General features: G+C 44.1%; 1 protein-coding gene and 1 long non-coding RNA gene across 5 annotated transcripts in view; both read left to right on the top strand.

The window, feature by feature from the left end:
* Window positions 1–24,999, top strand: part of MEIS1 (Meis homeobox 1) — a 93,774-nt gene that overhangs the window by 32,125 nt on the left and 36,650 nt on the right. For all 4 annotated transcript variants that reach the window (XM_085218764.1, XM_085218763.1, XM_085218766.1 and 1 more), the window contains one exon: window positions 15,353–15,498. In XM_085218764.1, the coding sequence (XP_085074890.1) occupies window positions 15,353–15,498 (146 nt within the window). The remainder of the gene's footprint in view (window positions 1–15,352; window positions 15,499–24,999) is intronic.
* On the top strand, window positions 15,505–21,304 carry LOC146544853 (uncharacterized). The gene is made up of 2 exons (XR_014881836.1): window positions 15,505–18,665; window positions 18,707–21,304. It is a non-coding gene; the product is annotated as an uncharacterized LOC146544853 (long non-coding RNA).

Raw genomic sequence — 24,999 nt, 5'->3', positions numbered from 1 at the left:
TCTTATTTACTGTTGTGGTTGGTGTGGGTGAAATGGCAGCATTCAGCTTAAAAGCGCCTCGCGAGCTGATAAATGCAAACTTGCTATTACCCATATTAATATTCAATTAAAATGAATAATCAATTCACTTGACCACTGGAGATTCGCCAGGGACAGAACTGAAGCTGTATTAGGTGTATCGTAGTGCTCTGAATGCATCATATAGCCTTGCAAAAGCGTGGTGCTAATTTTAGCTTGCAAAGAGGATGAAGATAAACTGCCTGCTGCTAGTTTGCCATATGCCATCCTGGTGATAATATGCAAGTACAGAATATTCTGCGGGGAGGCTTATTGTTTCAGAGGAAGAAAACTGGAAGAGAGTTGAGCAAATTTCTGCTCCGTAAACGTATACGAAATAATGAAATAAAGCAAACCTCAGGTGCTGGTAGATGAGATCTCTGAAATTTGTTTTGGTTTTACTGGCTTTCATGGGAGTCAACAATTTGCTTTAGTATATATTTGATCCAATTTTCTCCATTTCTCGCATGTAAATCTTAAAATCAATCTAAGTAAAAATTGATCTTTGCTCCGGTAGGCAAAAATATAGTCTGAGTTGCTCCTAACTCGTTAAAAGGCTCCCATCCTTCAGGTTTAGTGTGGGGATACAGCCTCAGCCAAGCGGCTCCGTTTGGTGAAAGCCATCGACCCGCTCCGGCTGTGGGGTGGGCGCTGCCTGGCCCCCCAGCTTTGGGACTCGGGGGGTTTGAGGGCCGGGGGGAAGCTTTGCATTAGCAAGCGGTGAAAAGCTTGACCTGAGGCTGACCCGAGGCAAAGAAACCCCCCGCCGGAGAGTCCCGTTTTGACATGGATACCTGTGGGGTGCGGGGAGGAGATAAAGCCCGGGGAGGCAGATAACGTAATCCCATTGACCTGGGAACTTTTCAGATATTACAAGCGAGCGAATGGCAGGAATAATAAAAGAGCGGCAATATTTGCCTGCCCCCCGTATCTGTGTAATGTCATTTCCAAAGGGCTGTAGTAGATAATAGCAAATGTGCTTTCAAGTATCAGATCAATCTCCTGAAGTGATGGGGAAGGCTTGATGCTGGGATCTGGCTGGTGCACATGCTTGAGAGTGTAATACAATCCTCGGTGCAGCAGGGAGAATTGTATAAATGGACAAAGATCCGCTGATTGCATCTTGTGCTAAAGTGTTAAGTAAAAGATCTGGCTATAAGAGATGGCGGGCTGACTATTGTCTGCTCTTCCGACTTGTTTTTATAGGGGTTTTCACAGGAACAAATACAATTACCAAAATAAAAGCGGGCAGTGTGGCTGCTCCTATCACGGTGGGACACATGCTCTTGAGGCAGCGTGGGCAGGAAGCTTGTCAGGTCTGTCCCCCACCATTTCCATTGCATCTTTATCTCCCCAGCTCATTGTTTGCCACCGAGTGCTTGGAATTCCAGTTTCCAAGTAAAAGCTTCCTGTTTCTTGCATTTAAATTTAGTTTGGTAAGACATAAATTCAGCTGGCTACTTATCAAGGAGGGCATTTTTTTGTAAATAAGAGAAAATAGGAAGAAGACATTAATTCTGATGTGACGATAAGAAGTAGAGTTCTGCATATTCCCAGTGGCAGGAAGCACGAGGTTGTATCCTCATGATAAGGTAATAGATGGATGCTAAATTGAGCCTTTCCACCCTGAGTAATTTTAGAAGGGGCCCCGTCATCCAGATCTCGTTTAAAAGCAGAGGTAGGCATATCCTGTCCTCGTTATCCAGCATTTCCTTGAGAACCTCGCTGCTCACAAGTTTTCTACACCGTATTCAAAGCTAGTGGTCGTCTGCATGTTCCTTTAGTCATCCCAATCCCAGATTTCCCTTTGGAGAGTTCTTATTTCTCTCCATTGCCTGTGGAGGCACTCTGCGAAGGCTTACTGCCACTGTTTGTTGCTAAACATCACTGCCCAACTGAAATGCCTCAAGCAAGGAGGGGTGCATCTGTGTCAGGCTCCTTGTTTCTTTGGGAAGGAACTTCTTGCTCTGCACGGGTAAAGCTTTTTGTGCTGCTAAAGAGCAGGGGTTGGTTTTGGGCACTGGATTTGCATGTGGCACCGTCTCCTCTGCAGCTCCTCGGTGTTCTGGCATTGCCATCCTATGAAACTCTTGTCTTTGCTGGTCAGTACTGCAAATATGAATAGGGCAGAAATGTTGACAGGCTTAAGAAAAGATGTGTAAATATAGGTATCTATTTAACGTAACTCCTGGGAAGCAGTGTTTGTGTCTCCATGCCTACCTCTTGGAAAGCCAGGATTCCTGCTCACTTTACCATCCGGACGCTGTTGCTCCACTTGTGGGTTTTGGTGGAGGGCTTTTGTGTGCCTCTAGGAGCTGGGGACTTGAATGTAAAACCCAGGCTCGTGGAACGGAGTTTGCAGTGGATCTCACAGCTTTCAACTAAACTCCATGGTGGCCTTTCATGAGATGAAAGACCCCATGAATGAAACCTTGAAATGAAATGAGTTCACGTAGGAGGAACAGCAGCATGCAGACCACCGGGTCGTGGCTTTGTTGTGCTGGGGGACGCGGGGTCCTTTGTCCACTGGGCACTGCAGCTGGTGGCACTGCTCTCCGCCTCCCTCCCTTGGATGCTTTTAAATGTAAAACCGGAGTTAAACCCGTTTCCACCCCTAACTAACAAGATTCACCTTCAGTCCATTTAGGCACGCTAACACACATTCCAAAAGGCTCACTTATCCGTTTTGTTTTGTGGTTGTATTTGTTGCAATCCTCACTAGCAGATGAGGTGGGTTTTCTTTTGCATTTGTTTTTTGCTGTTGTTATGATTTCTATGGGGAATGTGTTGAACTCTTATTTTCATATCAAAGATGAGCAACTTCCCTTTGGATTCTATTTCCCCATATATCTCCAGATTATAAGCAGTGCTCCTGATGTGCTCGAGAAACACAGAATTCAGGGTTCTGTATCCTTGCAAAGCTCCAAGTGCAGAGCCTGGGGCTGGAGCCAGCTCTGGAGTCTGGGGCAGAGGGAGGGTAGGAGACTGGCAGCAGCAGCACAGGCGTTGTCAGCACCTTGTCACTGCCTTTATCTGGCATCTGGAGGGATGGCTCTCAAGGGAAATCCCCAGGATGGAGCCGAGTGAAGTGCTTCCAGGGATGTGCAAGCAGGGAATTCTGCTTGCAATCCATGGGTTGCAACCTGCGTAGATCACCGTGGGGTGTTGGAAAGCTAGGCTCTGGGTCTTCAGCCCCTTTACCTACGTGCTGCTTCCGATCTGCACCATGGGATGGAGAAACCTGTGTTGTCTTTGAGCAAATTGAAACAGCACCACTGTGCTGAACCTCTCCCTGCATGCTCATATGCAACCTCAGCCTTGCAGAAAACCTCTGAGAGGTGAGCAGGAAGGAAAGCTTCCACATGGCTGCATGAGCAAGACCCTCTCCTGGGCTGTTTTCACTTGTTCAGGTTGCTGCTTAAATCGTTTCCACTGTGAATAGGGCTGTTGTGTTGAAGTCTTTTCCATAGACATTAAACAATGTAGACATAAGGATAGCTTTCAGCTGAGCTTTGAACTTGAGCCTGTGGTTATAGCTGAAAACCTCTGTCTTCCCTTCTCATTTGCGTAAACCACGAGCTGCAGGTGAAGCTGGCCAGGCAGCTCAAATAAATTACAGAACTCAAAGTTGTTTTGCATAGAAAATGGCAGTGTGATTAGCAGCGGTTCAGAGGCTGGCATTGTTGATGACTGTTCAGATAATTGGCAGATATTTGTGAAAGTGTTTTCCTGTCTCACGAGAATCGCCACTTCTGGCACTGGTGGCTGTTGCTCTAGCATTGCAATGGAGCAGAGTGCAAGTGTGTGGCTGGAGACTAACTTCTGTGCCTGCAAAACCTCAGTGACCCAGTTTGAGACTGACCCTTGCCTGCAGGTTGGAAGTGGTCAGCTGTGAGCAGTGCGGTTGAAGCAAGTGGTCCACAAACAATTGGAAAATTGTGTTTCCTTTCTGCTCAGCTTGCAGTGAGTTTGTTACAGAGGCTCTTTTTCATAGCGGCAGTAACTGGAAATAAGTATTCGCTAGGATTTATTTGACTGTCACAAGGCAATTTGAATGCCAGTTTGCAAGTATTTTCTTTCTTTTTTGTCTGTGTCTGAGTGTCTGTATACCTGTATTACAAAACCATCCTGGTCTTCATCAGATTACTCTTCTGCAGTTTTGCTTACCTCTATCAATCACAGCGCAGCTTGAAAGGACCACTCTGATTCATGTTTTTCAGGGATATTATTCAGACCTCAAAACTGATACTTCCTTAGCCAGGGCCAGAAAGCTCTTTCTGTGGTTACAGTCTGATTTTCCTTAGCAATTAAAGGTTGGGTGGCATTAGAGTACCGACTAGTGTAATAGCCACTTTAGCAGTGGGGAGGAAGCGTGCAGGGCATCTGCAGAGCCCAGGAGCAATGTGGGGTGGCCTCAAGTGACCAGAGGCACAGAATAGTGAAACTCATGGATGGAAAGGTCTGCACCATCCCAACTCTGCTGACGCTTCTCCGAGAAGCGTACCTGTTCCTTTGAAATGGGTTGATTTTCTGCAAAACTGAGACATGATCTTTCTGCTTACCTCGGAGCAGCTTCATTTTGCTGCCTTACAGCTAGGTGCTATAAGGTGAGGATTGTGCTTTCTGTTTCAGTGGCTGAAGGTGAACATTCCCATTTTTGATCTGTATTTTCCCCTCTCTTCTGAGTTTGAGGTTACTTGTATATTTACTCACAGATAGGCAGGCTGACCACTCCAATCAAAAGCAACAGATCTTACCAGCTACCTTCCAATTGCATCATGCTGAAGGCAAAGTATGAACATGCATTACCATAAGCACAAAGCAGCCAAGCTTCTGCCTGGCCTTCGAGTTGTGTACTCAGATCTCGATGGAGGGTGGGGTTTTTCTTATCCTAATAAATAGATTTTGTCTGGGGAGATGAGAGGCAGAAGGAGAGATCGTATTTGCCCAGTGCTAAATAAAGGGCTATTTATGCCTGATACATTGGCAGAATTATTCTGAAGCAATTCATCCGTGAGAAAATGTGGTCCCTGTGTCACTGCCAAGGTCAGTGAGACCTATGGTGATCTGCAGAATAAGTTCAGGTCATGCAAGTTAAATCTGCCTAGGGGCCTACTTAGCTCACGCACCACATTTTTTCCAAGATTTATAAAAGCAAACATCTATAGATGAAGGCAAAGCTAAGGGTGTGGTAAGCACTCTCCTTTGAGCCAATGTCTCCTGTTTTTCCTTTCTCCTTTCCAGGTTGCTCCTTCCATTTTCTTTCCATTCTTCTCTCTTCCCAGCATTACAGGATGCTTGAAAAGTCAGTCTTTTCCTTCACATCACAGCCACTGCCTATAAACCTTCCTAGCTCATTCCACATGGACAGGAAGGACACAGGGAAGGTGTTGGTGTTAGAATGGGAGCAGCAATTGCGTGGTGTGCCCTCAGATGGAATTTGCTCTCATGAAGCTTTTTGATTTGCTTTTTGGGAGATGTTTAAGCTTTGTTCTGGTTTGTTTTTTCAGGCACTGTGTGGCTTTCTGCTAAGGTCTGTCTTTGCTTTTAGCTTTGTGTGAGGTTTTGGTTGAGTGTTGGCTCAGAAGGAGTGGATTCAAAAGAGGAATCACCTGGAGATGGCCAATTTGCCTCCCTCCCTTCCTCCATCCCTCTCACAACAGATTCCTGCTGGTGATGCCGTTAGATGTAGCGACATGAATAATACTCAAATTCTAGGTTGCTCTAGGAGCTTTTTCTTTTCTTCCCATCAGTTTGCATATTCCAAGTAAACTGAGGTACCTAATGCCAAGGAGTGTATAGTGATGGAAGACAAAGAGGTAAAAATGAGGCATGTGGTTTTAACTGTCTAGCGTTGCTAGTTAAAGTCTTGACTTGACTTAACTTTCCCATTCATGGCATGTTTGGGGCCCTCTGAGATGTTTATTGCTTTTTGTTTAGCTTTTGGAATAAACAAACCAATAAAAACACCCCTCAAACCACTCTAAACTATATTTCTATCTTGCACTGCAAGACAAACAGCAAAACACCAGAAGCTGTAATAGTCAGAGGAAACAGGGTGGGTAGCGATAGGGGGAATGGTTTTAAACAGGGGGAAGACAGGGGAGGTTTATGTTAGATATTAGGAGGAAGTTTTTCACTCAGAGGGTGGTGATGCACTGGAACAGGTTGCCCAAGGAGGTTGTGGATGCCCCATCCCTGGAGGCATTCAAGGCCAGGCTGGATGTGGCTCTGGGCAGCCTGGTCTGGTGGTTGGTGACCCTGCACATAGCAGGGGGGTTGAAACCAGATGATCATTGTGGTCCTTTTCAACCCAGGCCATTCTATGATTTTATGAAGACAGAACATAGGAGCGTCATGAACAGGTTAAACTGGAGCCAAAGAGGATGAGCTAACTCAGAAGAACTGAGCTACCTGATGGGGATCCTTAGCCCTGGGTCACAACGAGAAGGTGGCTCAGCTGAGGATGGTTGAAAGTTCCCCTCTCTTGCAGTTCCTCCAGGAGGTCCTACAGCCTTGCAGGGTGATAAGGTCTCCTATCAGGGCTGGTTCATGCCTCCTACCTGGATGCACTGAGATTTTATCCCAACTGACCCAAATGGGGGGTTGCTAACACCAGTTTGTGTAGCTGAGACCAGGCAAGGTATGGGCTTGCTGCCTGCCGCTGTTGTGCCGAGCACGGCCAGCTGCAGGCTGTAGCCCTAGAGCCTGGCTCCAGGTTTGTTTTTCCCATTGTAGCCCTTTTTCAGCACCACCTCATCAGAGCAGATTTGCCTTTTGTGTTGGAGAGGGACAGTCAAGTGGAAGAAAATTTGGTGTGAGCTTTGCCTCTGTCAAATCTACTTATCTCCCTTTGGCTTCTGCACCTCCTTCCAGAGGAGCAGCCGCTGCTATTGTCATGGGCCCTCCAGAGCGGGCGGTCTTCGCTGGAAGAACAAGAGAGTGGATTTGGAGCACCAGGCAGCAAGGAGCACAAGAAAAATGCTACTCATTCTCTACACTCTCCCCATAAAGGGTTTGTTATGGAGACAGCTGCTTGTTTTGTAGTTAAGGTGTTTTCCTGAACTGGTTGTATGAGTGCTATAACAAAGGGTTTTGTCTTCGGAGAGTAAAGGAGGCTCCTGACCATGTGAGGCAATGCTGGCACTGGGTGAGGGGAGTCCCAAAGCCATCCGTTCAGCCAAGATTGCAAGTGTTATTAATGCTAATGATAACCACGTGGTTATCTGACTCATCAGACTTTAGTACACCTGTGCAAGAGGATCTTCCAGGTGCGTGGGGCCATCCCTCATCTCTGCCCTCCTTTCCATCACTGTGAGATATAGGCTCCTGCACTGGGAACCCACAGACTCTCTCAGAAGGTAGTGTGAATTAACCTTGCAAAACAAATCAAAATTATCTTCCTCATGTTTTAGGTATAAAGGAATAATTTGTGGCTTAAGTTCAAAGCCAGGCATCTTCTCACTAATTGCCCAATTAAGATGTTTCAGTGGGTGGAATTTGCTTGAGCAATTGGCTGCTGCAAGTGGATCTTTATGATGTTGTGTGAGCTGACGAATGCTTTTTGGAAGCACCAGCAATGATAGCTGAGATGTTCTTACTGTCAAAAGGCAAAAGGGAAATAGTGGGGGTGTTTGTTCTTATTTCTCTTATTTCTGTCATTGATGGCCATAAAGTGATCACTGAATTTCGGGAAGTGGAGTGTATGGTGCTGCCATGGCATGCAAAGGGAAGCTTAATGTCAAGTTTCTTTTAATCATGCTTAGTTTTTATTGTCAGATAGTCCTGATGGATCAGAGGCAGAGGAAATAGAATGTATTGGTTCTACTATTATTTTAAATTGTGGGTGACAGAAGCAGAAGAAAATACATTGCATACAAACAAGAACTTTTTCACTTGAAACAGAACACGTGGGAACTTCCAATTGGAAATGTCTACTGTGGACTTGACAGATCACAAATCTCAAGTTGCCCATGCCACATCTAAGCTACTTTTCTCCTGTCGGTTATGATCATATGACTCCTGTGACATATGGGATCCAGTCCTACAAAAGAGAATTTGGGGCAAACAGCATCTGAGCTACAGTTCCTGCAGGGCACACTGCAGCTTGGGCTGGCCTTGGCTTGTCTGGAATTGGACTAAAAGAAAATGCTTTAGATTAGCTCAACAGACATAAGCGTTTTGGTTCATTTCCGCTAACAATGAAATGTTTTTTTTCCAGTAGAAAAATCTAATTTTCAATGGTTTGGATAGTGTCAAGGGCTTGGCACATATTTCCTGTTGTAAAACATGAAATCTACAGCATCATCTCTGGAGCAAGCATGCAGGCAGGGCCCAGGGCAATTTAACTCTTTTTGAGGGAAGGAAGCCTATTTAAATGCTCAGCTATAACTGTTTCCACAGATAGTACATCCCTTAGTTTATACCTAGTATGTGTCTGATCTTTGCTTTTGAGCTTCTTATAGCTGCTTGTGCTCAATCCTATGAGTGCCCTATGAGCAGGAGGAACATTCAGATTGAGCCAGTTGTTAAGGAGCTATAGAGATTTGTAGAAGTTGACCTTGTGGCCATTTGGGATATTAGTTGGGCATATTTCCCCCATGGCAGAGCAGCCCTGTGCTCCTTCTGCTGCTTCTTGTGTTCCTGCTTCGTAAGTGAGCTAGCTTGAGTGAAACCAGCTGAGAAGTTACCTCTATGGAAGCTGTGCGTGGTGACTTTTCATGGAGAACGCAGCTGGTGGGACCCTCGACTGGGAAGCTCAACTCTCCAGCTGAGGTTGGAGGGAATGTGTTTCAAAAAAGACCCTTATTTGAACAAAGTAGAGAATGGCTGAAAAGCAGCTTTTTTCAAGGCTAGCTTTTAGGTAAAAACAAACAAAAGAACCCAACAAACTGTTTAAGCTTTTTCTCTGGAGTAGGATGTTTTTTCTGTTTAACCAGATACTTTTCTTCTTCTGTAGGATATTTGCTTCCAATTGCTTAAAGTAAACTTCTGTAGCTGGCAGTGGAAAGTTGTTTGCTTCCCATACAATGAACTGCTTTCTCTTTAATATTTTATATGGAGCATAGATGTACGGCTCCAGAAATACCTTGCTCATAATAGTGGAGTTTTGTGAACCTTATTAAGAAGTGCTGCATTGTGCAGAAGAACAGGTTTCCTTAGTTTTATCTGTAAAAAGCTGCCGAACAAATGAAAATGTGTAAAAATCTGTGGGTTTTTTTATGCCCCCCTCCCGCCCTGAATTCATCAATGCTGTTCTTAACCTTTGTGTAGACAGCTAATTTGCTCGTTGTTTGCCTGAAGGGAATTCAAGTCAAAAAGGAGGATTGAGTTACTAGAAGAAGGTGCTCCTGTCTCTAGAGAACAAAGTACAATGATTCAATGAAAAAACTTAGAAAATTTGTCAAATGCCAGAGTGTAATTTATTCTGGTCCAGGTTACTCCATCTATGAATATTTGTGTAGGATATTTTTGCAACTATTTCCTTTAGTATCTTGTAAATATGGATACTATCTGTGAGTGACAACCTCCTACTGCTCATGTCATGGGCTGAATACTTGCATGAAACATGGAGTGCATCTCCTTAAGAGATGCGTGCAAACTGAAGCACAACAGTATTCCTTGCTAGTGCTCATTTTCAACCTTGTTGTTTCTCATTAACTTTTTATTAAGTATATTTGAGAAGCCTTTTTACTAAAGGAATAAGAAAAAATAAACCTGTCCTTTTCAGCCCCATACTTCAGATTCACAAGCGGACCTCCGTCATTGTAAATCCTTTTTGGAATTGCTCCAAAGCTTGCTGAGTGTGCCAAGCTGACTGCACAATCACCACCCCAAAAAAACAGAAAAACAACAACTCTCAAAACCTCTATGTTCTTCTTTGATTGCCCAACTCCATTTAGTGGTGGTGTGAAATGGCAGTTCTTGTTTCAAGTCCATGAGCAGGTTGTGGCGTGTTCCTTTCACTCTTGCCCTTGCTTTACCTAAAAAAACATGTTGCATTCATGGGTCTGCTTTCTGAGAGTTGGTGGTTTGTACCTTGTAAGAAAATTGCACTTCACGTGTAAGGCCGTTCTTGCTCGGTAGAGTAAGTGTGGTGGATGTGTGGGTACACAACAAACTGGAGATGTATATCTGTAAAGGTGCAGAGATTATAATAGTTACTCCACGTTAGCATACAGCATTGAAGAAAGGTTACAGAAAGTCATTTTGTCACTTACAACTCTGTAATAGATTATATTGCTCCTCAAAGTTCTTAATGAATCCTGCTTTCCAGCAACTGAGAAGGTTACTAAAACAATTTGGATTTCTGAGGGGGTTAAATGAGAAAGCAACAGAGCTGTGGTTGGCCAGTGAATGGTTCAATATTTGGCTTAAGCAATGTAGGATTTCTCCTGCTAGCCAAACATCTAAGGGCTTTTTAAAGAAAATTTTAGTAGACTTTTTTTTTAATCACTATTGAAAAGCGCATGAACTTTGAGGCAGTGCTGTGAAACATCTAAGTCTAGTGCAGAAGTCAGTAGTTTTGGTCAGACTTTCACTAGAGTATGGTCTATAAAACTTGGTACAAATAATTCTTATATGATGGATATTTAGATTGTATTAGTTTATTGAATATGAAAGTATGTGCAAACCTTCAAGCTGAGTCCTTCAGAGGTGCAGACACAGGTTGATCACAAGACAGGGCTGCTTGCAGTGAGAAATGACCTCCTGTATCTGGTAAAAATGCTTGTTGTGGGAAAGCAGTGTTCTGCTCTTCACCATTGAGAGCCAAAGGAAGAGTGTTTATGGTCTGAAGAGCCACCAGGAAGCATTACTTCCTGGTTGAGTGTGTGCAGGGTTGCAGAATGGACAATGGCCAGGCCAGGCTATGGGCAGTGCAATGTGAGCACCATATTGTGCTGCATGGCCACTTCATTTGAACACAACTGTCTATTCCTGACAGACCCAAGCCCTTGAAGCCTGGGGAACGCTTTTGACTTGGTGCAGGTGAGTGGTTTCCCTGGAATCCAAGAGACCACCCTATTGCACAGGCCAGTTCACCTGCAATTCACCTGCAATTCACCTGCAAGTGCTTGAAGGCCAGGTTTTGAAGACACCTGACCTTCCAGCCTTCATGATTGGAAGGATTGAGACTTGAATATGCCATCCTCCCTGCCCTCCCACTACTGCAGGCCATGACGTTGAACTGTGTTTCAGTATGAAGCCCAGGGAGAAGTTTTCCAGTCACTGCCTAATTTCTGCAGCAGCGACGGTGTATAAGCACAAGCATTGCCCTCCAGAAGTACCTATTTTGCCAACAAAGGTTTCCAGCAGATCACCTGTGACAAAGAGAGCATGAATGGCTCATGGAGAGGCTCTAACTTAGCTGCCCTCTAGTTCTGCCTCCAGATTTTGGAGAGCAGAAGGCACAGGAGGTGGCTGCATGGGAAGGAGGCCCCGCTGGCATGGCCAGCCTGGCCCATTCAGTGGCCTGAATGTGATAAATACCGCTTTATCCCGTCTTGAAAGGAACAAGATAGTGCGGCCTAAATGCCTGGGTGTGCTTAAATAGACAGCATGTTTGAAATCCGAGCTGCCTGGTGGGCCGGGAGCTGCCACAGGTCACCTGCCGCGCTCCATGGGGATGGGCCTTGGGTCCTGCACCAAATTGTCCATGGACAAACTGGAGGACAAATTCCTCTCTTTGTCAGTTGGCCTCTTTCACTGGAGCGTGGCCTATAAAGTTTAGTAAAAACAATTCTTAAATATTATTTGAAAGGACGAATGGCCACGCTGAAAGGTCTGACAGTTTGACGTATAGCGCATGGTTTGGGGTGTGTGGAGCCAACGTCCTCTTCAGCTTGTTCAATGGTGTCCAGCTGCCATGCCGAGCAGCTGTGCTCCCAGCAAGCCGACAGGCAACGTGTCTGCCTCAGTAGCCTGAGATCCTTTCAGGCTCATTTGTGTGAGAGAACAGAAACACAGCCAGCACCTCGGCTGGGTGCACAGAGTTGGGTGATGGGGTGCTGCCTATTAACACGCCGTTTTCAGCCATCGTATTGAGGCATATTACTGCGATCTTGCTGATAGTGCCTAAAGAAGAGGTGATGGGGGGCACCTCACAGACAAAGGAGCTGGAAGGACTGAGGCCATCCGCGCCCTGACGGCGGTGGTCAGGCCTGGCTTGCCGTGTTACGGCGTGCATATGTGCAGTGCAAACGCGAGCAGTGAGCCTGCTCTGCCCCCAATAGCCACGGGCCATTTTGAAGAGCCTCTGGCCCCTCAGTCACTGGCCTGCTAGTTAATTGCCACACGGACTTCGTGACACATGGGCAGATAATATGACATTTTCGGTTTCTGTCACTAGCAAACGCTACGGCGTTGCTTGCACTAGTTGCTAAGAAGCTGTCAGAAACCATTAGCAGCTGGCTAAAGTTGCCCTATGGCATTTCCTCATGGCATCAGCAAAACAAGCATAAATCACCCAGCGGAGCCTCCCGCTATACTAATGAGGCTGTAAGCTTGTTTATGGACTAGCATCATTTCTATGATTATTTCCACCTTTTCAGTTTGCCTTCATTTGGCGGCAGGAGAAGTCAACTTCAGGAACGAAGTCACTGCTGACATTTTACAAATGCGGTCCGTAGCTGCTACCGTGTGGCTGGTCAGCGCTCCTCAAGTTTGTTCAGCAAGCTTTAAAAAGAAGGGGGGGGGGGTGAGGGAGGGGAAGACTGCATCTCTAGAGACCTCGTGGAGGTGAGCGTCTCGAGTTGCAAAAGGAGATGGAAATGCTAAAATCCACAATCGACCCTTTAGACTTCTCTCCGCGGTTTGGTCTTTACGGGATCAATTTTCAATTTGAAAAAAGTGGAAGAGGTTAAGCAATTTATAAAAGTCTAGCGAAGAATTTGCTTTTCGGATAGCCGGGTGCTTTGTTATCCGCTCCCTCCCTTTCACTTTCTCTGGCTTGGGTCGGACGGGGCCAGGGTTTATTGTTTTAGGCTTTTCTGAACATGCACCAGTATTTACACTGGATTGAAAGCATTTGCTTCCAATGAAAATCTTGTCTTAGATTACAACCCAGCAGTGTAATTTCCCTCCCAGATGGGAGTAAAGTAGCAGTATTTGCCTAAAAACAGTAGGAAGAACAAACTGTGCATTAAGCCGAGGCTGTTTTTGGCTTGAGCTAATGATGTAACAGAAACCTTTTATTTGGGATAGGTCACTGCCAGGGATTGAAGGAGGTGATCTGGCTCGCGCTTGAAAGGTTTCTCCATTGTATCTACATAAGTCTTCACTTAAAAAATCCTGTTCCTAATGCTTCTGCTTTCATACAGCAGAAATAAACAGGAAAGGTTCTGGGGAGTGTTATAGGTGGAATGCAGAAAGCTTTTCCTCTCCTAATGGAGGATATAATTCAGGTGCCCCGGAGGCATGCTTTCAGGAATTCTCTTGCCCGAGGTAATGGGAAGCTCAGGCTGCTTTAAGGCCTTGATTATCTATTGATGCACAAAGCTGGAAAAAAGTCATCTCCCTTGGATTATAGTAGATATTTCCATAAATTATCAATGAGTCCTCCTCCCATCAGGCACGAGGCAATGCCTGCTAAATTAATCTGAAGGGGGTTTGAAATGAGGAGAGAGTGTGTTTTAAAAAAAATAAGGGAGGGGGGGGAGACAATTGTAGGGAGGTGGTGAAAGGCAGTGTCATTAGGTTAGAAGCTTTTCATTTTTAATCAATGAATGCGTAATACTTTTCTTTTCCTTGTTTGCCTCTCTCAGACAGAAGTGGATTAGCCCGTGGAATTTTAAATGCTGTTGAGTTGTTTCCTTTGCTCATGTTTCTTTTATGAATTATTATTTTATATGGTGAATTGCTTCTCTGTATAAAAGCCCTTTTTTACATACCGAGCTTTCAAAGAATTTATCGGATATCTGATTTCTTCATAAAAATCTTGTTTGTGTCTATAACTACTTAAGGTTACCACCTCATTAAAGACACAGCCCAAGTCATAAGGACAGTTAGAAATTTGTCACAGTCAGGAAGGTACTAAAAATATAATGCTAATAATAACTTGTTTTAACTGCTGAAAGCTATTTAACAAATCATAATTTTGACAGCCTGCGTTCTTTTTGTGTTGATGATGGGCTTTTTTTGATTGGTAAGAGAATTAGTTTTGATTTAGCCCCATTCAGATGACTTCCTTAATCATTCTTGCCCAGGAGCGTAAAAACCACTTGCTTAATAACATCACAGCTCCACAGTGCTACGAATGTGATGTTTTTGGAAGCCAGGCTGTATAGTTTAGTCCACATGCAGAGAGTGAAAAGATTGGATTTCTGTGTGGACTTATAAACAGATTTCAGGGTTTGAATCAAAAATTGCACGCAAACTTGCAGACAGGCTGAGAGCACTACAACTTTTGCTTTGCTCTGACTGCCAGCCCATCAGCCCAGACCAAAGCTGGCTGCTGCACAGTTACGTGCTCCTGGAGACATGTTGCTAATGTGATGAGATGTGTCTAAGACCTTCTCTGCATTGAGGAAATTCATTCTGGATCAGTTGTTGTTTAACGGGAGCAGACACCTTGCACTGATGCGGTGCATCAACACAAAGCCGGGTGTTAATTCCTACAGTGTATGTCAAATTGGTACCTACTTATCCCAGTATGAATTTCTATAGACTGGGCAGAGGGGAGGCCAGTTAGCTACCCGTGTCCCATCAAAAAGGCAGGGTAAGTTGGACATCTAGAAAAGACTTAATGTAAGTGCTGTGCCAATCTTCTGGTTGTTTATGAATTTGGGGAGAGATTTTGGTATTGCAAGAGAGATGCATTCACCCAATTTTTTCTTCCCAGAGTGAGATGTGGCACCCAGCTTCACACATGGCCTGGGGATGGGATAGTATCAATGCTTTCCTAATTGCCATCTCAGCTAAAGTAGCTGATGGGGATTAGTTTTGGGAAGTGACGCAATGTGAAGAAAAGCCACCTTTTCCACCTTTTCAAATGGGATGCATTGGAAAAAAAATAAATAAATAAAAATTAAGCACTTTTTGTTTGGGTTACACTGATGAATCCAGTGGCAGAAATGGCCACGCTGTCCTTCAGGATAACCCAGACTTGGGCTGACAGTCCTGAGACCCTCCCTCACCCCGTGTCTCTTCCCCTCCCAACCCTTCAACCCCTGGTGAATTACAATGTTAAAGAATTTATACCTCATTTAAATATTCATGCAGTTTATACCCAAAGCCAGGCTTCGGCTGAAGTATATAAAGGTAGCATAAGTCAAAATTTGATTCACTATATTTACAGGTGACGGCTTGGACAACAGTGTAGCTTCCCCCAGCACAGGTGATGATGATGATCCAGATAAGGACAAAAAGCGACATAAAAAGCGTGGCATCTTTCCCAAAGTAGCCACAAATATCATGAGGGCATGGCTGTTCCAGCATCTAACAGTAAGTGAACTCTAGATCACATATGCAAAATAAAACATGGGAAATGTCATAGTTGTAGTAGTCATAGAAAGCAAAAATACGTATTATGTTACTGACAGGCAGCTCAGGGAACTTTTCTGAGCAGAGCTGTTGCCTCATTTGCTAGCTGTCAGGGGAGGAGCATGGAGCGTATCTTTTTATGGTTTTGGGGTGTTTTTTTGTGTGTGTTGTTTCTAGATTTTTGGTTGGAGTTGCAGTTGTTAACAGGACGTCACCACAAAATGTGGCTGAGCTTATCCTGCCAACCTGGGAACCCTGTCCTGCCCACTGCAGCTCCCGGTAGCTGACATGGGAATCACTGCTTTGGAGCAGAGAGCAGTTGCAAATAACTGGGGAGATCTAAAAACAAAGCATGGGAAAACAAAGACCTTATTCACATGTTTGTCAGAAGCTTCACGATGAAAGGTCTGAATGTATCTGGTTTAATAGAAAAGTATAATTTTTTTTGTGAGATGTTCTCATTCCCAGAGTGTAAGTTACCACTGCATTTAACATCATTGAGGGGAGGGGGGTTGGATGAGCAGCTATTTCTGTTGCCACAGCTACCTGCATTTATTTCTGGGATTAGAAATGAAAAGCTCTGGACAGGTGTGCGGGGTTAAGCTGGATGCTGGAGCTCCTTTAAAGAGTTTATATGATATCCCACACCTTCTAACGTTAGCATTTAGCCAAGTGTTTCTAATGCCATTCTTCTTTTTCATCAAATCCTGGTGATCTGTTGCTGTGTTGTCATCCACTGTGGGGATTTAAGCCTTCGGCCCAAGATTTCCAGCCTGCTTTCTGTACTAGTGGGATAAGGCCCGGGCAAGGGAAGCCTGTGCCCTGCAAGCAGTGGTGACAAGCAGTGTTGGCCTCTCATCTTGGCCTCTAGGTAGGGACAGGGTGACACTAGCAGCTGCCAGTTTGTCCAGACCGTGGAGCCCAGCCAAGGGCATGCTCCTAAAGTTGAGGCCGTGCTCCTGCAGTTTGTCCCTTCATCCCCCGCTGTGCCAAGAAACCACATACCTGCATGACTCTTGTCAGCACGGGGATCAGGCGGGGAATTCTGCCCTGTGCTGTCCCAGGTTGCTATGAATGAACCTTCATGCCTGAGCACTCCTCTTCTGAGGCTGGGGAGAGCTTTGAATGCCCCCTGCTTAATTCCAGTCTCGACGCCAGCCATGTCACAGCTTTGCCAGCTCCCTAGCCCCATCTCATTTAGTGAACTGCTCCCAAAGGCTAAGGTCCCTTTTGGTTTGTTGCACTGTCACAGTGTCACAGTGACTTCTCGACTCTGATGAGCTGACAGGCCATTGCCTCCCAGCAGACAGATGAGAGTTACAGGGGCATCTCCCTCCCGGTTGGCCCAGGGTTGCCAGCAGTGCCCAAGCTGGCCTGCTGCAGATTGTTCAGGTGTAGATTAGAGAAGATGCCTTGCATGCTCTTCAGTCCAGACAGACTGGGTGCAGGGTGCAAGTAGCTTTTCACTCTTTTGCTGTGAAATAATGGTGTGCAAAAGAAAAGAGGAGGGTGCCTGTGGAGCTTGCCTGAGCACATACTGCTAAGGTGGTTTCTTCTCCTGGAGAGCTCGCGTGCAGAACCCCCAGGACTGGCACAGTGCAGCTGCTGTGTTTGCTACCTTACAGCATTTAGCTAAAGCTTACTTCTAAAAATTCACCATCCCCTGTGCAAATGAAACCCAGCTAGGTGGGGCAGACAAATTTACTGCGGGGCAGCTTTTCTTTCTCCTGGCAGCAGTGAGGCAGTTCCAGGCTTGCCTAGTTAACTCAGTAAAGCAAAATCAGTTTGCGTTCCCAACTTTCATCATCTAGGATCTTGGGACAAAACTATTGTAGGTGAGGTAATGGATAGTTTCCCCAGAAGAAAACAAGGCTGGACACTCGTATAGGCTCTTCCAAGACCGTGTTGCAGCCTGAAATGCTCTTGCTGGAGTGGGAACCCCGCTAGAGAACTTGTGCACTTGGAAGAGCTGTGAGTGTTGTGTGTGGAGGAAGATGTCCTCCAAGCAAGCCTGTTGATAATGTGAGAAGAGCCAGCTCTGCAATTAGTGCTTGAGCAATGCGGCGCCTTGAACAAGCTGCCTGGAGTGCTGTCCTTCCTGCAACTGAAGGTCAGTGTGCAAGCTCCAGCAGATTGTGAGGTGCTCCATGGACCACTGAGGTATCACATTAGGCATCAGCATCAGGGAGGACTCCAGAGGTTCTTCTGGGGGAGACAGGCAGAGCTCTGCTGCTCACCTGCCTGTAGGTGTCAGTGGCAAGGGATCTCTCCCTTTTGCCCCCTGTGCTTAACCTGCCTTCGCTTTCCCATCTGCAAAATGGCAGGGGGGAAATGGACAGCGGTTAAAGGTGAGGTACAGCCTCCTCTTGGCCTCTGCTAATTCCTAATTGGGCTGCTATTTAGGAGCACTCCTTTGCAGAAGCAAAAGATTTTTCTCACAATTATAATATTAATACACATCAGCGGCATGGAATTAAACAAAATAGACAGTAATTGCTGTGTCTGTCATACTAATGATTAATGGTTGGAAAGATTTAAAATAAATGGAGGTCTAATACAATCCTTTAAAAGTGTATAAGTTGGTTTAATTCCTCCTATGCAGTTGTTCCATCTCAAAGACTATTAAGTCTTCCTCTGTGTACTGACTTCATTTCCTAAGGTTTGTCCCTTAGTTCTCATTTTCCACTTAGGAGGAAAAATCTTTTTTCTTTATTGAAGAAAACATCAAACGCGAGGCCATCGCCTCTCCTCTTGTTGAGCTGTTTGGGCAATAGCTCCCACTCAGTGTCACACTGCAGCCCCCCATTATTTTGACTGATGTGCAGAGCTGAGTTGATGTATGCCCAAAGGGTAGTCAAGCGCTGTCTTCTGTGGATGCAGGCAGTATGCTCTGAAACACTTCAGGGGATAAATTCAGCCAAATTGCCTTCCTTTCTGTTCCCCAGAGAATAACAACAACAAAAATCAGCTAAAACAATACAAGGAGTGGTGGCCAGGCTTACACTTAGGGTTTTGTGGTTTTTATTTTTTCATCATTGCTTTTCCAACCGACATTTTATTAAAGTCTGTGTTGGAATAGCTGCCTAGGTTGGCCATTAGTTAGGCAAAGTGTTGGAATAGCTGCCTAGGTTGGCCATTAGTTAGGCAAAGTGTTGGAATAGCTGCCTAGGTTGGCCATTAGTTAGGCAAAGCGTAGCAATGGAACTTGTTGAGATTGATGTTGGTAGATTGTTACACTGGCCCATATATTCTGATGTTTGTGAAATCGTGTTTTTGGAGAATGCTATGAATTTGGAGTGAAAAGCTATTTTAAAATTACCATTAAAAAAAGAAGAAAAAAAAAAGAAAGAGCTAAAAAGACTGTTGATAGTTTGATGAAGAAGCGAGAATGTCCCTAAACTGTAGAAGCTGAGCTCCAAATGAGTTGGGCTTTATGGGGCGGGATTGGATGAGTTGAAAATACCATTAGAGGGGCTGGGGCAGAACAGTCCTAGGCTGGAGTTGGGCTCCAAAGGATTGCCCTGAGGGTCACGTCAGGGTGTGCTGCAGCATGTTGCAGACCCCCTTTTTTATTATTTTTTGGATCACTTTACATTCAGGGCTCATATCTTGCCACCATTTTTCAAGCAGATCTCTTCTCTGTAACGTATAGCCCTCAGCAGGGATTGAGAATTAAGGGGAAAGCTTGGAGGAAGGGAACGAAGAAAAATAATTCTCTCCAACTAGATCTATGGAAATGTAATTGTGGCAACAGGATTAGTTTCTGCTTCAGCTGTGCTATGGTTTTGTCTCAGCAATTGCACCTTTCTGTTTAAAACTAAAAGGGAATTTGGGGGGCGTTTTTTCAGTGTTTTGTCCACTCATTGTGAATTCTCTGCGTGCTTTAAATCCAGGTTAATTTAAATTGTTGGAATTCAAACCTCATTTTGGGGATTATACAATGTAATTAGTTTGTTATATGATGAGTATTTGATGATCTTCACATTCATCATCTAATCAGGCAAAAAAAAAACCCATAAAATTATAATCCCCAAAGATGTTTAATAACAATTTAAACTATTGAAGGCTTTATTTAAGTACATTAGGGGATTATAAGCTGCTTCTTTTTTTTTTTTTTTTTTTTTTTTTAGTGGTGCCAAGAGGTAGATTCAAGGACTTCAAACACCTTTTAAAAAACAAATTACCATGATTTAAAAAATGAATGGGCCAAGGATTTCCTTCATGTAAATCCCATAATTTAATCATTATTTTTAACTGCTTTTAAAACCATTTCCTTAAGAGGTTAAATCTTAGTGAAATAGGAGACAGAGCTGAAAATAAAAGACATAGCTGAAATATGTTGACTTTAAGGTAAAAAGAAAAAAAGTTTGCTCTTTTTTCCATTATGTGTCTAGATCTTTGCCTCTCTATTTAATAGCCAATACCATTTTAATAAGCAAGATATCTTTTAATGAGCAATATGCAATCTATCTAGCAAAGCTGGTATTTGTAGAAAATAATTTATTGGAATCTCCAGGGTTCTACAGTTCTGCTTTGGCTGGGTGCTCCTCTGTGTTTGGGAGGGGTACAAGAGGGCAGATGGGTACACCACAAGGCTGCTGGAAGCATAAAAAAGGGAAATAATTGGCAAAAACAGCAAAGGTTTTCTTTGTTCTCCTCACTGGAGGGTTTGGAGATATTAAAATAAAACACCCCCCAAAAAACTTTCCCCATAGTACTACTTACAGGGATCCTCCATCCTGCACCAACTGGCTCTTGGTCTGAAAAATGCCAGAGAGCTCCTGCAGCTCATCTGCGTAACGGGGCTCAGATTTCAATATATCAGACTTAGAGTGGGTTGCTGGTTTTCCCCCCCCCCCCCCCCCCTCCTTTATCCCAAAAATGCAAGTCTCCTCTTTCACTTTATTTTACTGTGGGCAAAACTGTAAAAATCATTCTTCCCCATCTGCAAGTGCCAGCTGTCCTGAATTCCTGGGAAAGCCAGGCTCTTGGGGCTGTCACCGGAGCAAACCCATCCTGCAGGTTGATGGGAGTGCCTCGTAGTGAAGGAGTCTGCTCTTCTGACAGTCCCTTCTGCCATGGAGCTGTGTGGCAGTTGTCCTTAACAGGAGAAAATGGGAAATGATATTGTGAGGGAGGAAAGTATACCGAGGCTCTGTCAGAATTGAATTGAGAGCTCCAGAAAGGAGGACAAACAAGATTTGGATAACTCTGTTTGAATTAATTTCTTAACCCTTGAGTTTGATAGAGAACATGGGCTGCCAAAACCCTATGCGTCTTTTAGTATAACTTCCTCAAATGTGTTACTTGACCTGCTGTCCAGCCTCCATGGATCATCCTCTTTCTATAGCACAGGTGATTTTTTGCTATTTTAAAAGAAAAATATAAAAAGAAAAACTGTTGGATGGTTGGGTTGTTGTTTTTTTTGCTTAGTTTGTTTTGGAAAGATGCTACTCTTGGCAATGCTACTGTTGCTCCAGTTGCATGATTTCTTGGAAAGCACTCATCCTATGTGTTGAGATCTCATGCAGTCCTATAGATGGTTAAATTGCCAGCTCTGAGCTGTGCTACATATCTTGGATTTTTGATCAGAAAATAAAAGTGTAGGATCCTTTAGTCAATCGGTTCAAGGAAGCTGGTTTCTTCACTTAGGCTCTTCTCCTGTACAGGAGTTTGGTGTGGTTGTAACATCCAGTGTACAAGATCAATGGTTCATTCTCATTTCTGATGAAGACAGTCACCGTTGTTTTCAGTTACAGAGTAGAAGCATCTCATCCCAGGATCCTCGTGGGCCTTGGGAGGAGCAGTGATCTGGGGAAGTGTTTTGGTTGATGTCAGAGTAGCTAGCAGTCTGGGCTAAGTTTTAGAGATAGAGAGAGAGAGAGAGAAAGAGAGAGAGAATGGATTCCCAAAGGGCCATCTCATCTTTTTTCCAGTTCCCACCTTGGAGGCACTGTTGTACTGATGTGGAAGCCACCAGCACATTACAGAATATGAATTATTCGGAAGCTGCTGAAACGCATTAGTATTTACACACCAGGAGAATTTCGCATCTGAGTAGAAGCGAGGGAATACTGAAAAGCTGAAACATGATAAACATTAATTCAGATGTTAAATTATACTTGCTCTGGTTGTACTGGAACTCCTTTTGTTTGCATAAATCTTCTCAGAAATGAGTTTACCAGCAAGAATGTTTGCAGTATTAAGAATTTTTAAGTCAACATTAGATGCTTTGCTTTCTTCTCCACCCTCTTTTCCTCTTTTCAAATTTGCAGCTGTGATATTTTGCATGTGTAACTTCAGGTTTGAAAATTAACCTCCTTCAGTCAGGGGACAGAAAAGTGTAATGCGACTGACTGGCTTGCTGCAGTTTGAATGGCTGGCTGAAATTTGTGCGGCACATTTTGAAGGGGGGAAGGGGTGAGGGAAAATCTGACCACCTATTTGTAAATCTGGAAGTATCTGCAGAAATATTTTGGCAAATAATTTGCAGTACTAAGTACACCAAAGGAAACAAGAGTATCTTGGCAAGCAGTTTGTGAGCAGGAAATGAGGATAAATTCATGGGCTCGGTTGTTCATTATTGGTTGTTTGTTTAGCTTGTCCTCTAACACAGTTGCTACAAAAGAGTCTATGTTGATTCTCAGATATGCTTATGTATATAAGTGCCAGTGTTAATTTTTTATTGGCAATCTCCTCACTCTTGAAGGAGTTTCACAGAGCAGCAGCAAAAGCTAGTGAGTGACTTAATCAGATCAGGTGAAGTGCCAAAATATGAGGCACCACACCAGTTGGGCACATATCTGATGTGATGTGTTAATCTGTGGTGTAAGATAAGCTGCCTTTCAGATAGGCTCAGATTTGGAAGTGGTACATAAAGTTGTGTAAGATTCATTCCCTCGCTCTGGCGTAGAATATCCTACATCTGTTTGCATGAACTTAACCCATGGCTGAATGAACTGCCACGCTGATACTGCATGTATTCAAGAAGCCCTTTTTCCTAATGTTAACTAATTGTGATTACTATATACCCATTGAAATTTCCCAGAGAAAACTTTTATTGAGAAAAGTATTTTATTTCTTGATGGAAAGTTAATCTTTTCCATAAACAGTTTTATCCTTTCCCCCAAAATGTTCAGATGAAAAATCTATTCTTCAGTGTATGATCAGGCCATGTTTACAGTTCTAGCTCCTCACCCTGTAACCTACAGCAATGCTAAATATATGTGTAGAGAGAAGGTAAGTAGGCAGAAAAGAGTTTAGCTTAATATGTAGTTATTTAATTTACTTCGCCTCGTGCATCATTTCCTGATTTAGACCCATAATACTTTGCAGAATACTCGTTTCATTCCAATGGTGGGCCATCATTTTAATAAGGCAAGGTCTGCAAGACTCACCAATGGGTCTTCTGTTTTGTGAACCAGAAACTTCTGCCTTGAAAGTGCTTCTGACATATTAGGTATAGCACAAATATTCCTTTATTGGCTACTGGCTGACCCTTTTCAATCCAAATTGTGCAGCATAAAACATGTTGGGATTATGTAACTTAAAGAAACAAACTTACTCCCACTCTGATGCTTTGTGTCACTGATGCAAAAAGTGAGATGTTCTGACACTTATAAATGGGGATCAGCTCAGGGTATACACACAGGATGTTTTTTGAGGAATTTCTTTAAACTCAGAGGGAGATGGACAGACCTTATTTTAGGAAGCTTAGACTCTGTTCTGTAATGGCAACTTGAAAGTGACAGTCTTCTTCCCAGGCCACCTGCCTGTACCTCAGCCAAGGCTTTGGGGTCCCTAGGTGATATTTGCAGGAAGGTGAATGCAACATTAGATGCATCCAGTTAACCAGTAGATCCACAGACAGAACCCTGCTAATTTGCCGTGAGCACAGGAGATTGTGCTGTGCATGGGAATGGCAGAGAGGGGAAACCTTGGATCTCTCTGTCAGGCATCGCTGCATCAGGCCAACACCTGACATCCCGATGCCTTCCTTCCGTGTTAGCAGGCAAATTTCCTCTTCACTGCATGGCAGCCACCCATTTGTGACTCAGAAATGCAGAACCTGGCTGTGTGTCATGGCCAGCCTTGCCCCTGAGTGGTGATCTTGGGTTGGGAGACACAGTGGGCTGTGAGCTGCACCAGGGCAGAGTCATTCTGAAGCTGGTAACAACCAGAATCTTTAGATTCTTATGAATAAAATGCAATTTTAGTAATGTTTTCATAAACAGTAGTAATGGTGGTGTTTTAGTAAACAGTGGCATTAGTTGCATGAAAATTGCACCACATTGGCTTTAAAATTACTCCACCTGTCTGGATGAATAGGATTTTCAGTGTGGAAGCACACAGACAGCTGCTGCTAATGTTTTCTTCTCCCTGTGCAGATAATACTGGCAAATCTACAGCCATAAAGGCCTGGTTTGTGATGTAAAACGGTACCTGACCTACTGGCTCTGGTGCTACAAAAGGACCAGCTTTAATTACTAATAGCCGTGTTTTAGTTTTGTACTTGTTGATGTAAAAATGTCATCTTAGAGCAGTGTAACCTCTGGTTCACTTCCACTGGAAACGTTACACTTGCCACAATTATTTTCAAAATAAGCTGTGCTCCTCAGTGGCAGACTAAAATCCTGCCTCGTTAGCTTGCAGATAATTAGCAGGACTCTGGCCCTCTGGGTCCCTCTGCCCTTCGGTCCCACTGGTTCCCCTGCACCTTGGGGATGCACTGGGATGAAATCTGAATCATGCCCATGTGTGCTTAAGATCGCACTTGATTTAGTTGTAGGACTGTTTCTTCCTTTTGGATGGGTATAACGCACTGACGCTGGGAATTTGTGGGACAAATTCTCTCCAAAACCCCTGTAGCTGAAGGGATTGGTCAGAGGTGGGATTGGTAGCAAGGCAGTTGTCTGCAGCATGTGATGATGCAAAGTTTTAACTGGGGCCTTGAATTATAGAGAGGGGACTGGTGGGTGCTTGGTGGCTCCTGCTATTTTCCAGTGGGTCTGTAGGGTGAGGTGCTGCCTGATGCCATTCCAGCACCTGGATGTGGGTTGGGATGGCATGCTCTCAGACATCACCAGCATGGGTTCTACGTCTGATGCCACAAGGGCAAGTTTCTCACTCCCAAAAATTTACTAGGGCTTCAAAAGGGTTAAAGGCTGTAATGGTGCCATTAAAAATCCAGCTTGCCAATGAGCTATTTTGTGCGAATGGTATAAATATAAGATACACTTGTCTGACTCATTTGCAAGCATTCTTTTTGACTTCTTTCACACAACTGGTGTTTTTGTGTTTAATTTAACAAGAAATGAGTAGTAAATGAAAGCTGCTGCCTGAAATCCCACTGTGAGCGTGTTTTGCACTTGGCTCCCCAGTGAAAAGGCAATTTGTGAAATTATGTGATAGAGTAATTAGATGAAGCCAGGGCTTCTGATTGTTGCCATGCGTATGTGGTAA

Source organism: Meleagris gallopavo, chromosome 2 (assembly GCF_905368555.1).
Source record: "Meleagris gallopavo chromosome 2, MGAL_WU_HG_1.1, whole genome shotgun sequence".
NCBI lineage: Eukaryota > Metazoa > Chordata > Aves > Galliformes > Phasianidae > Meleagris > Meleagris gallopavo.
The sequence above is the reverse complement of the archived record's forward strand: the minus strand, read 5'-3'. Positions and strand labels throughout refer to the sequence as shown.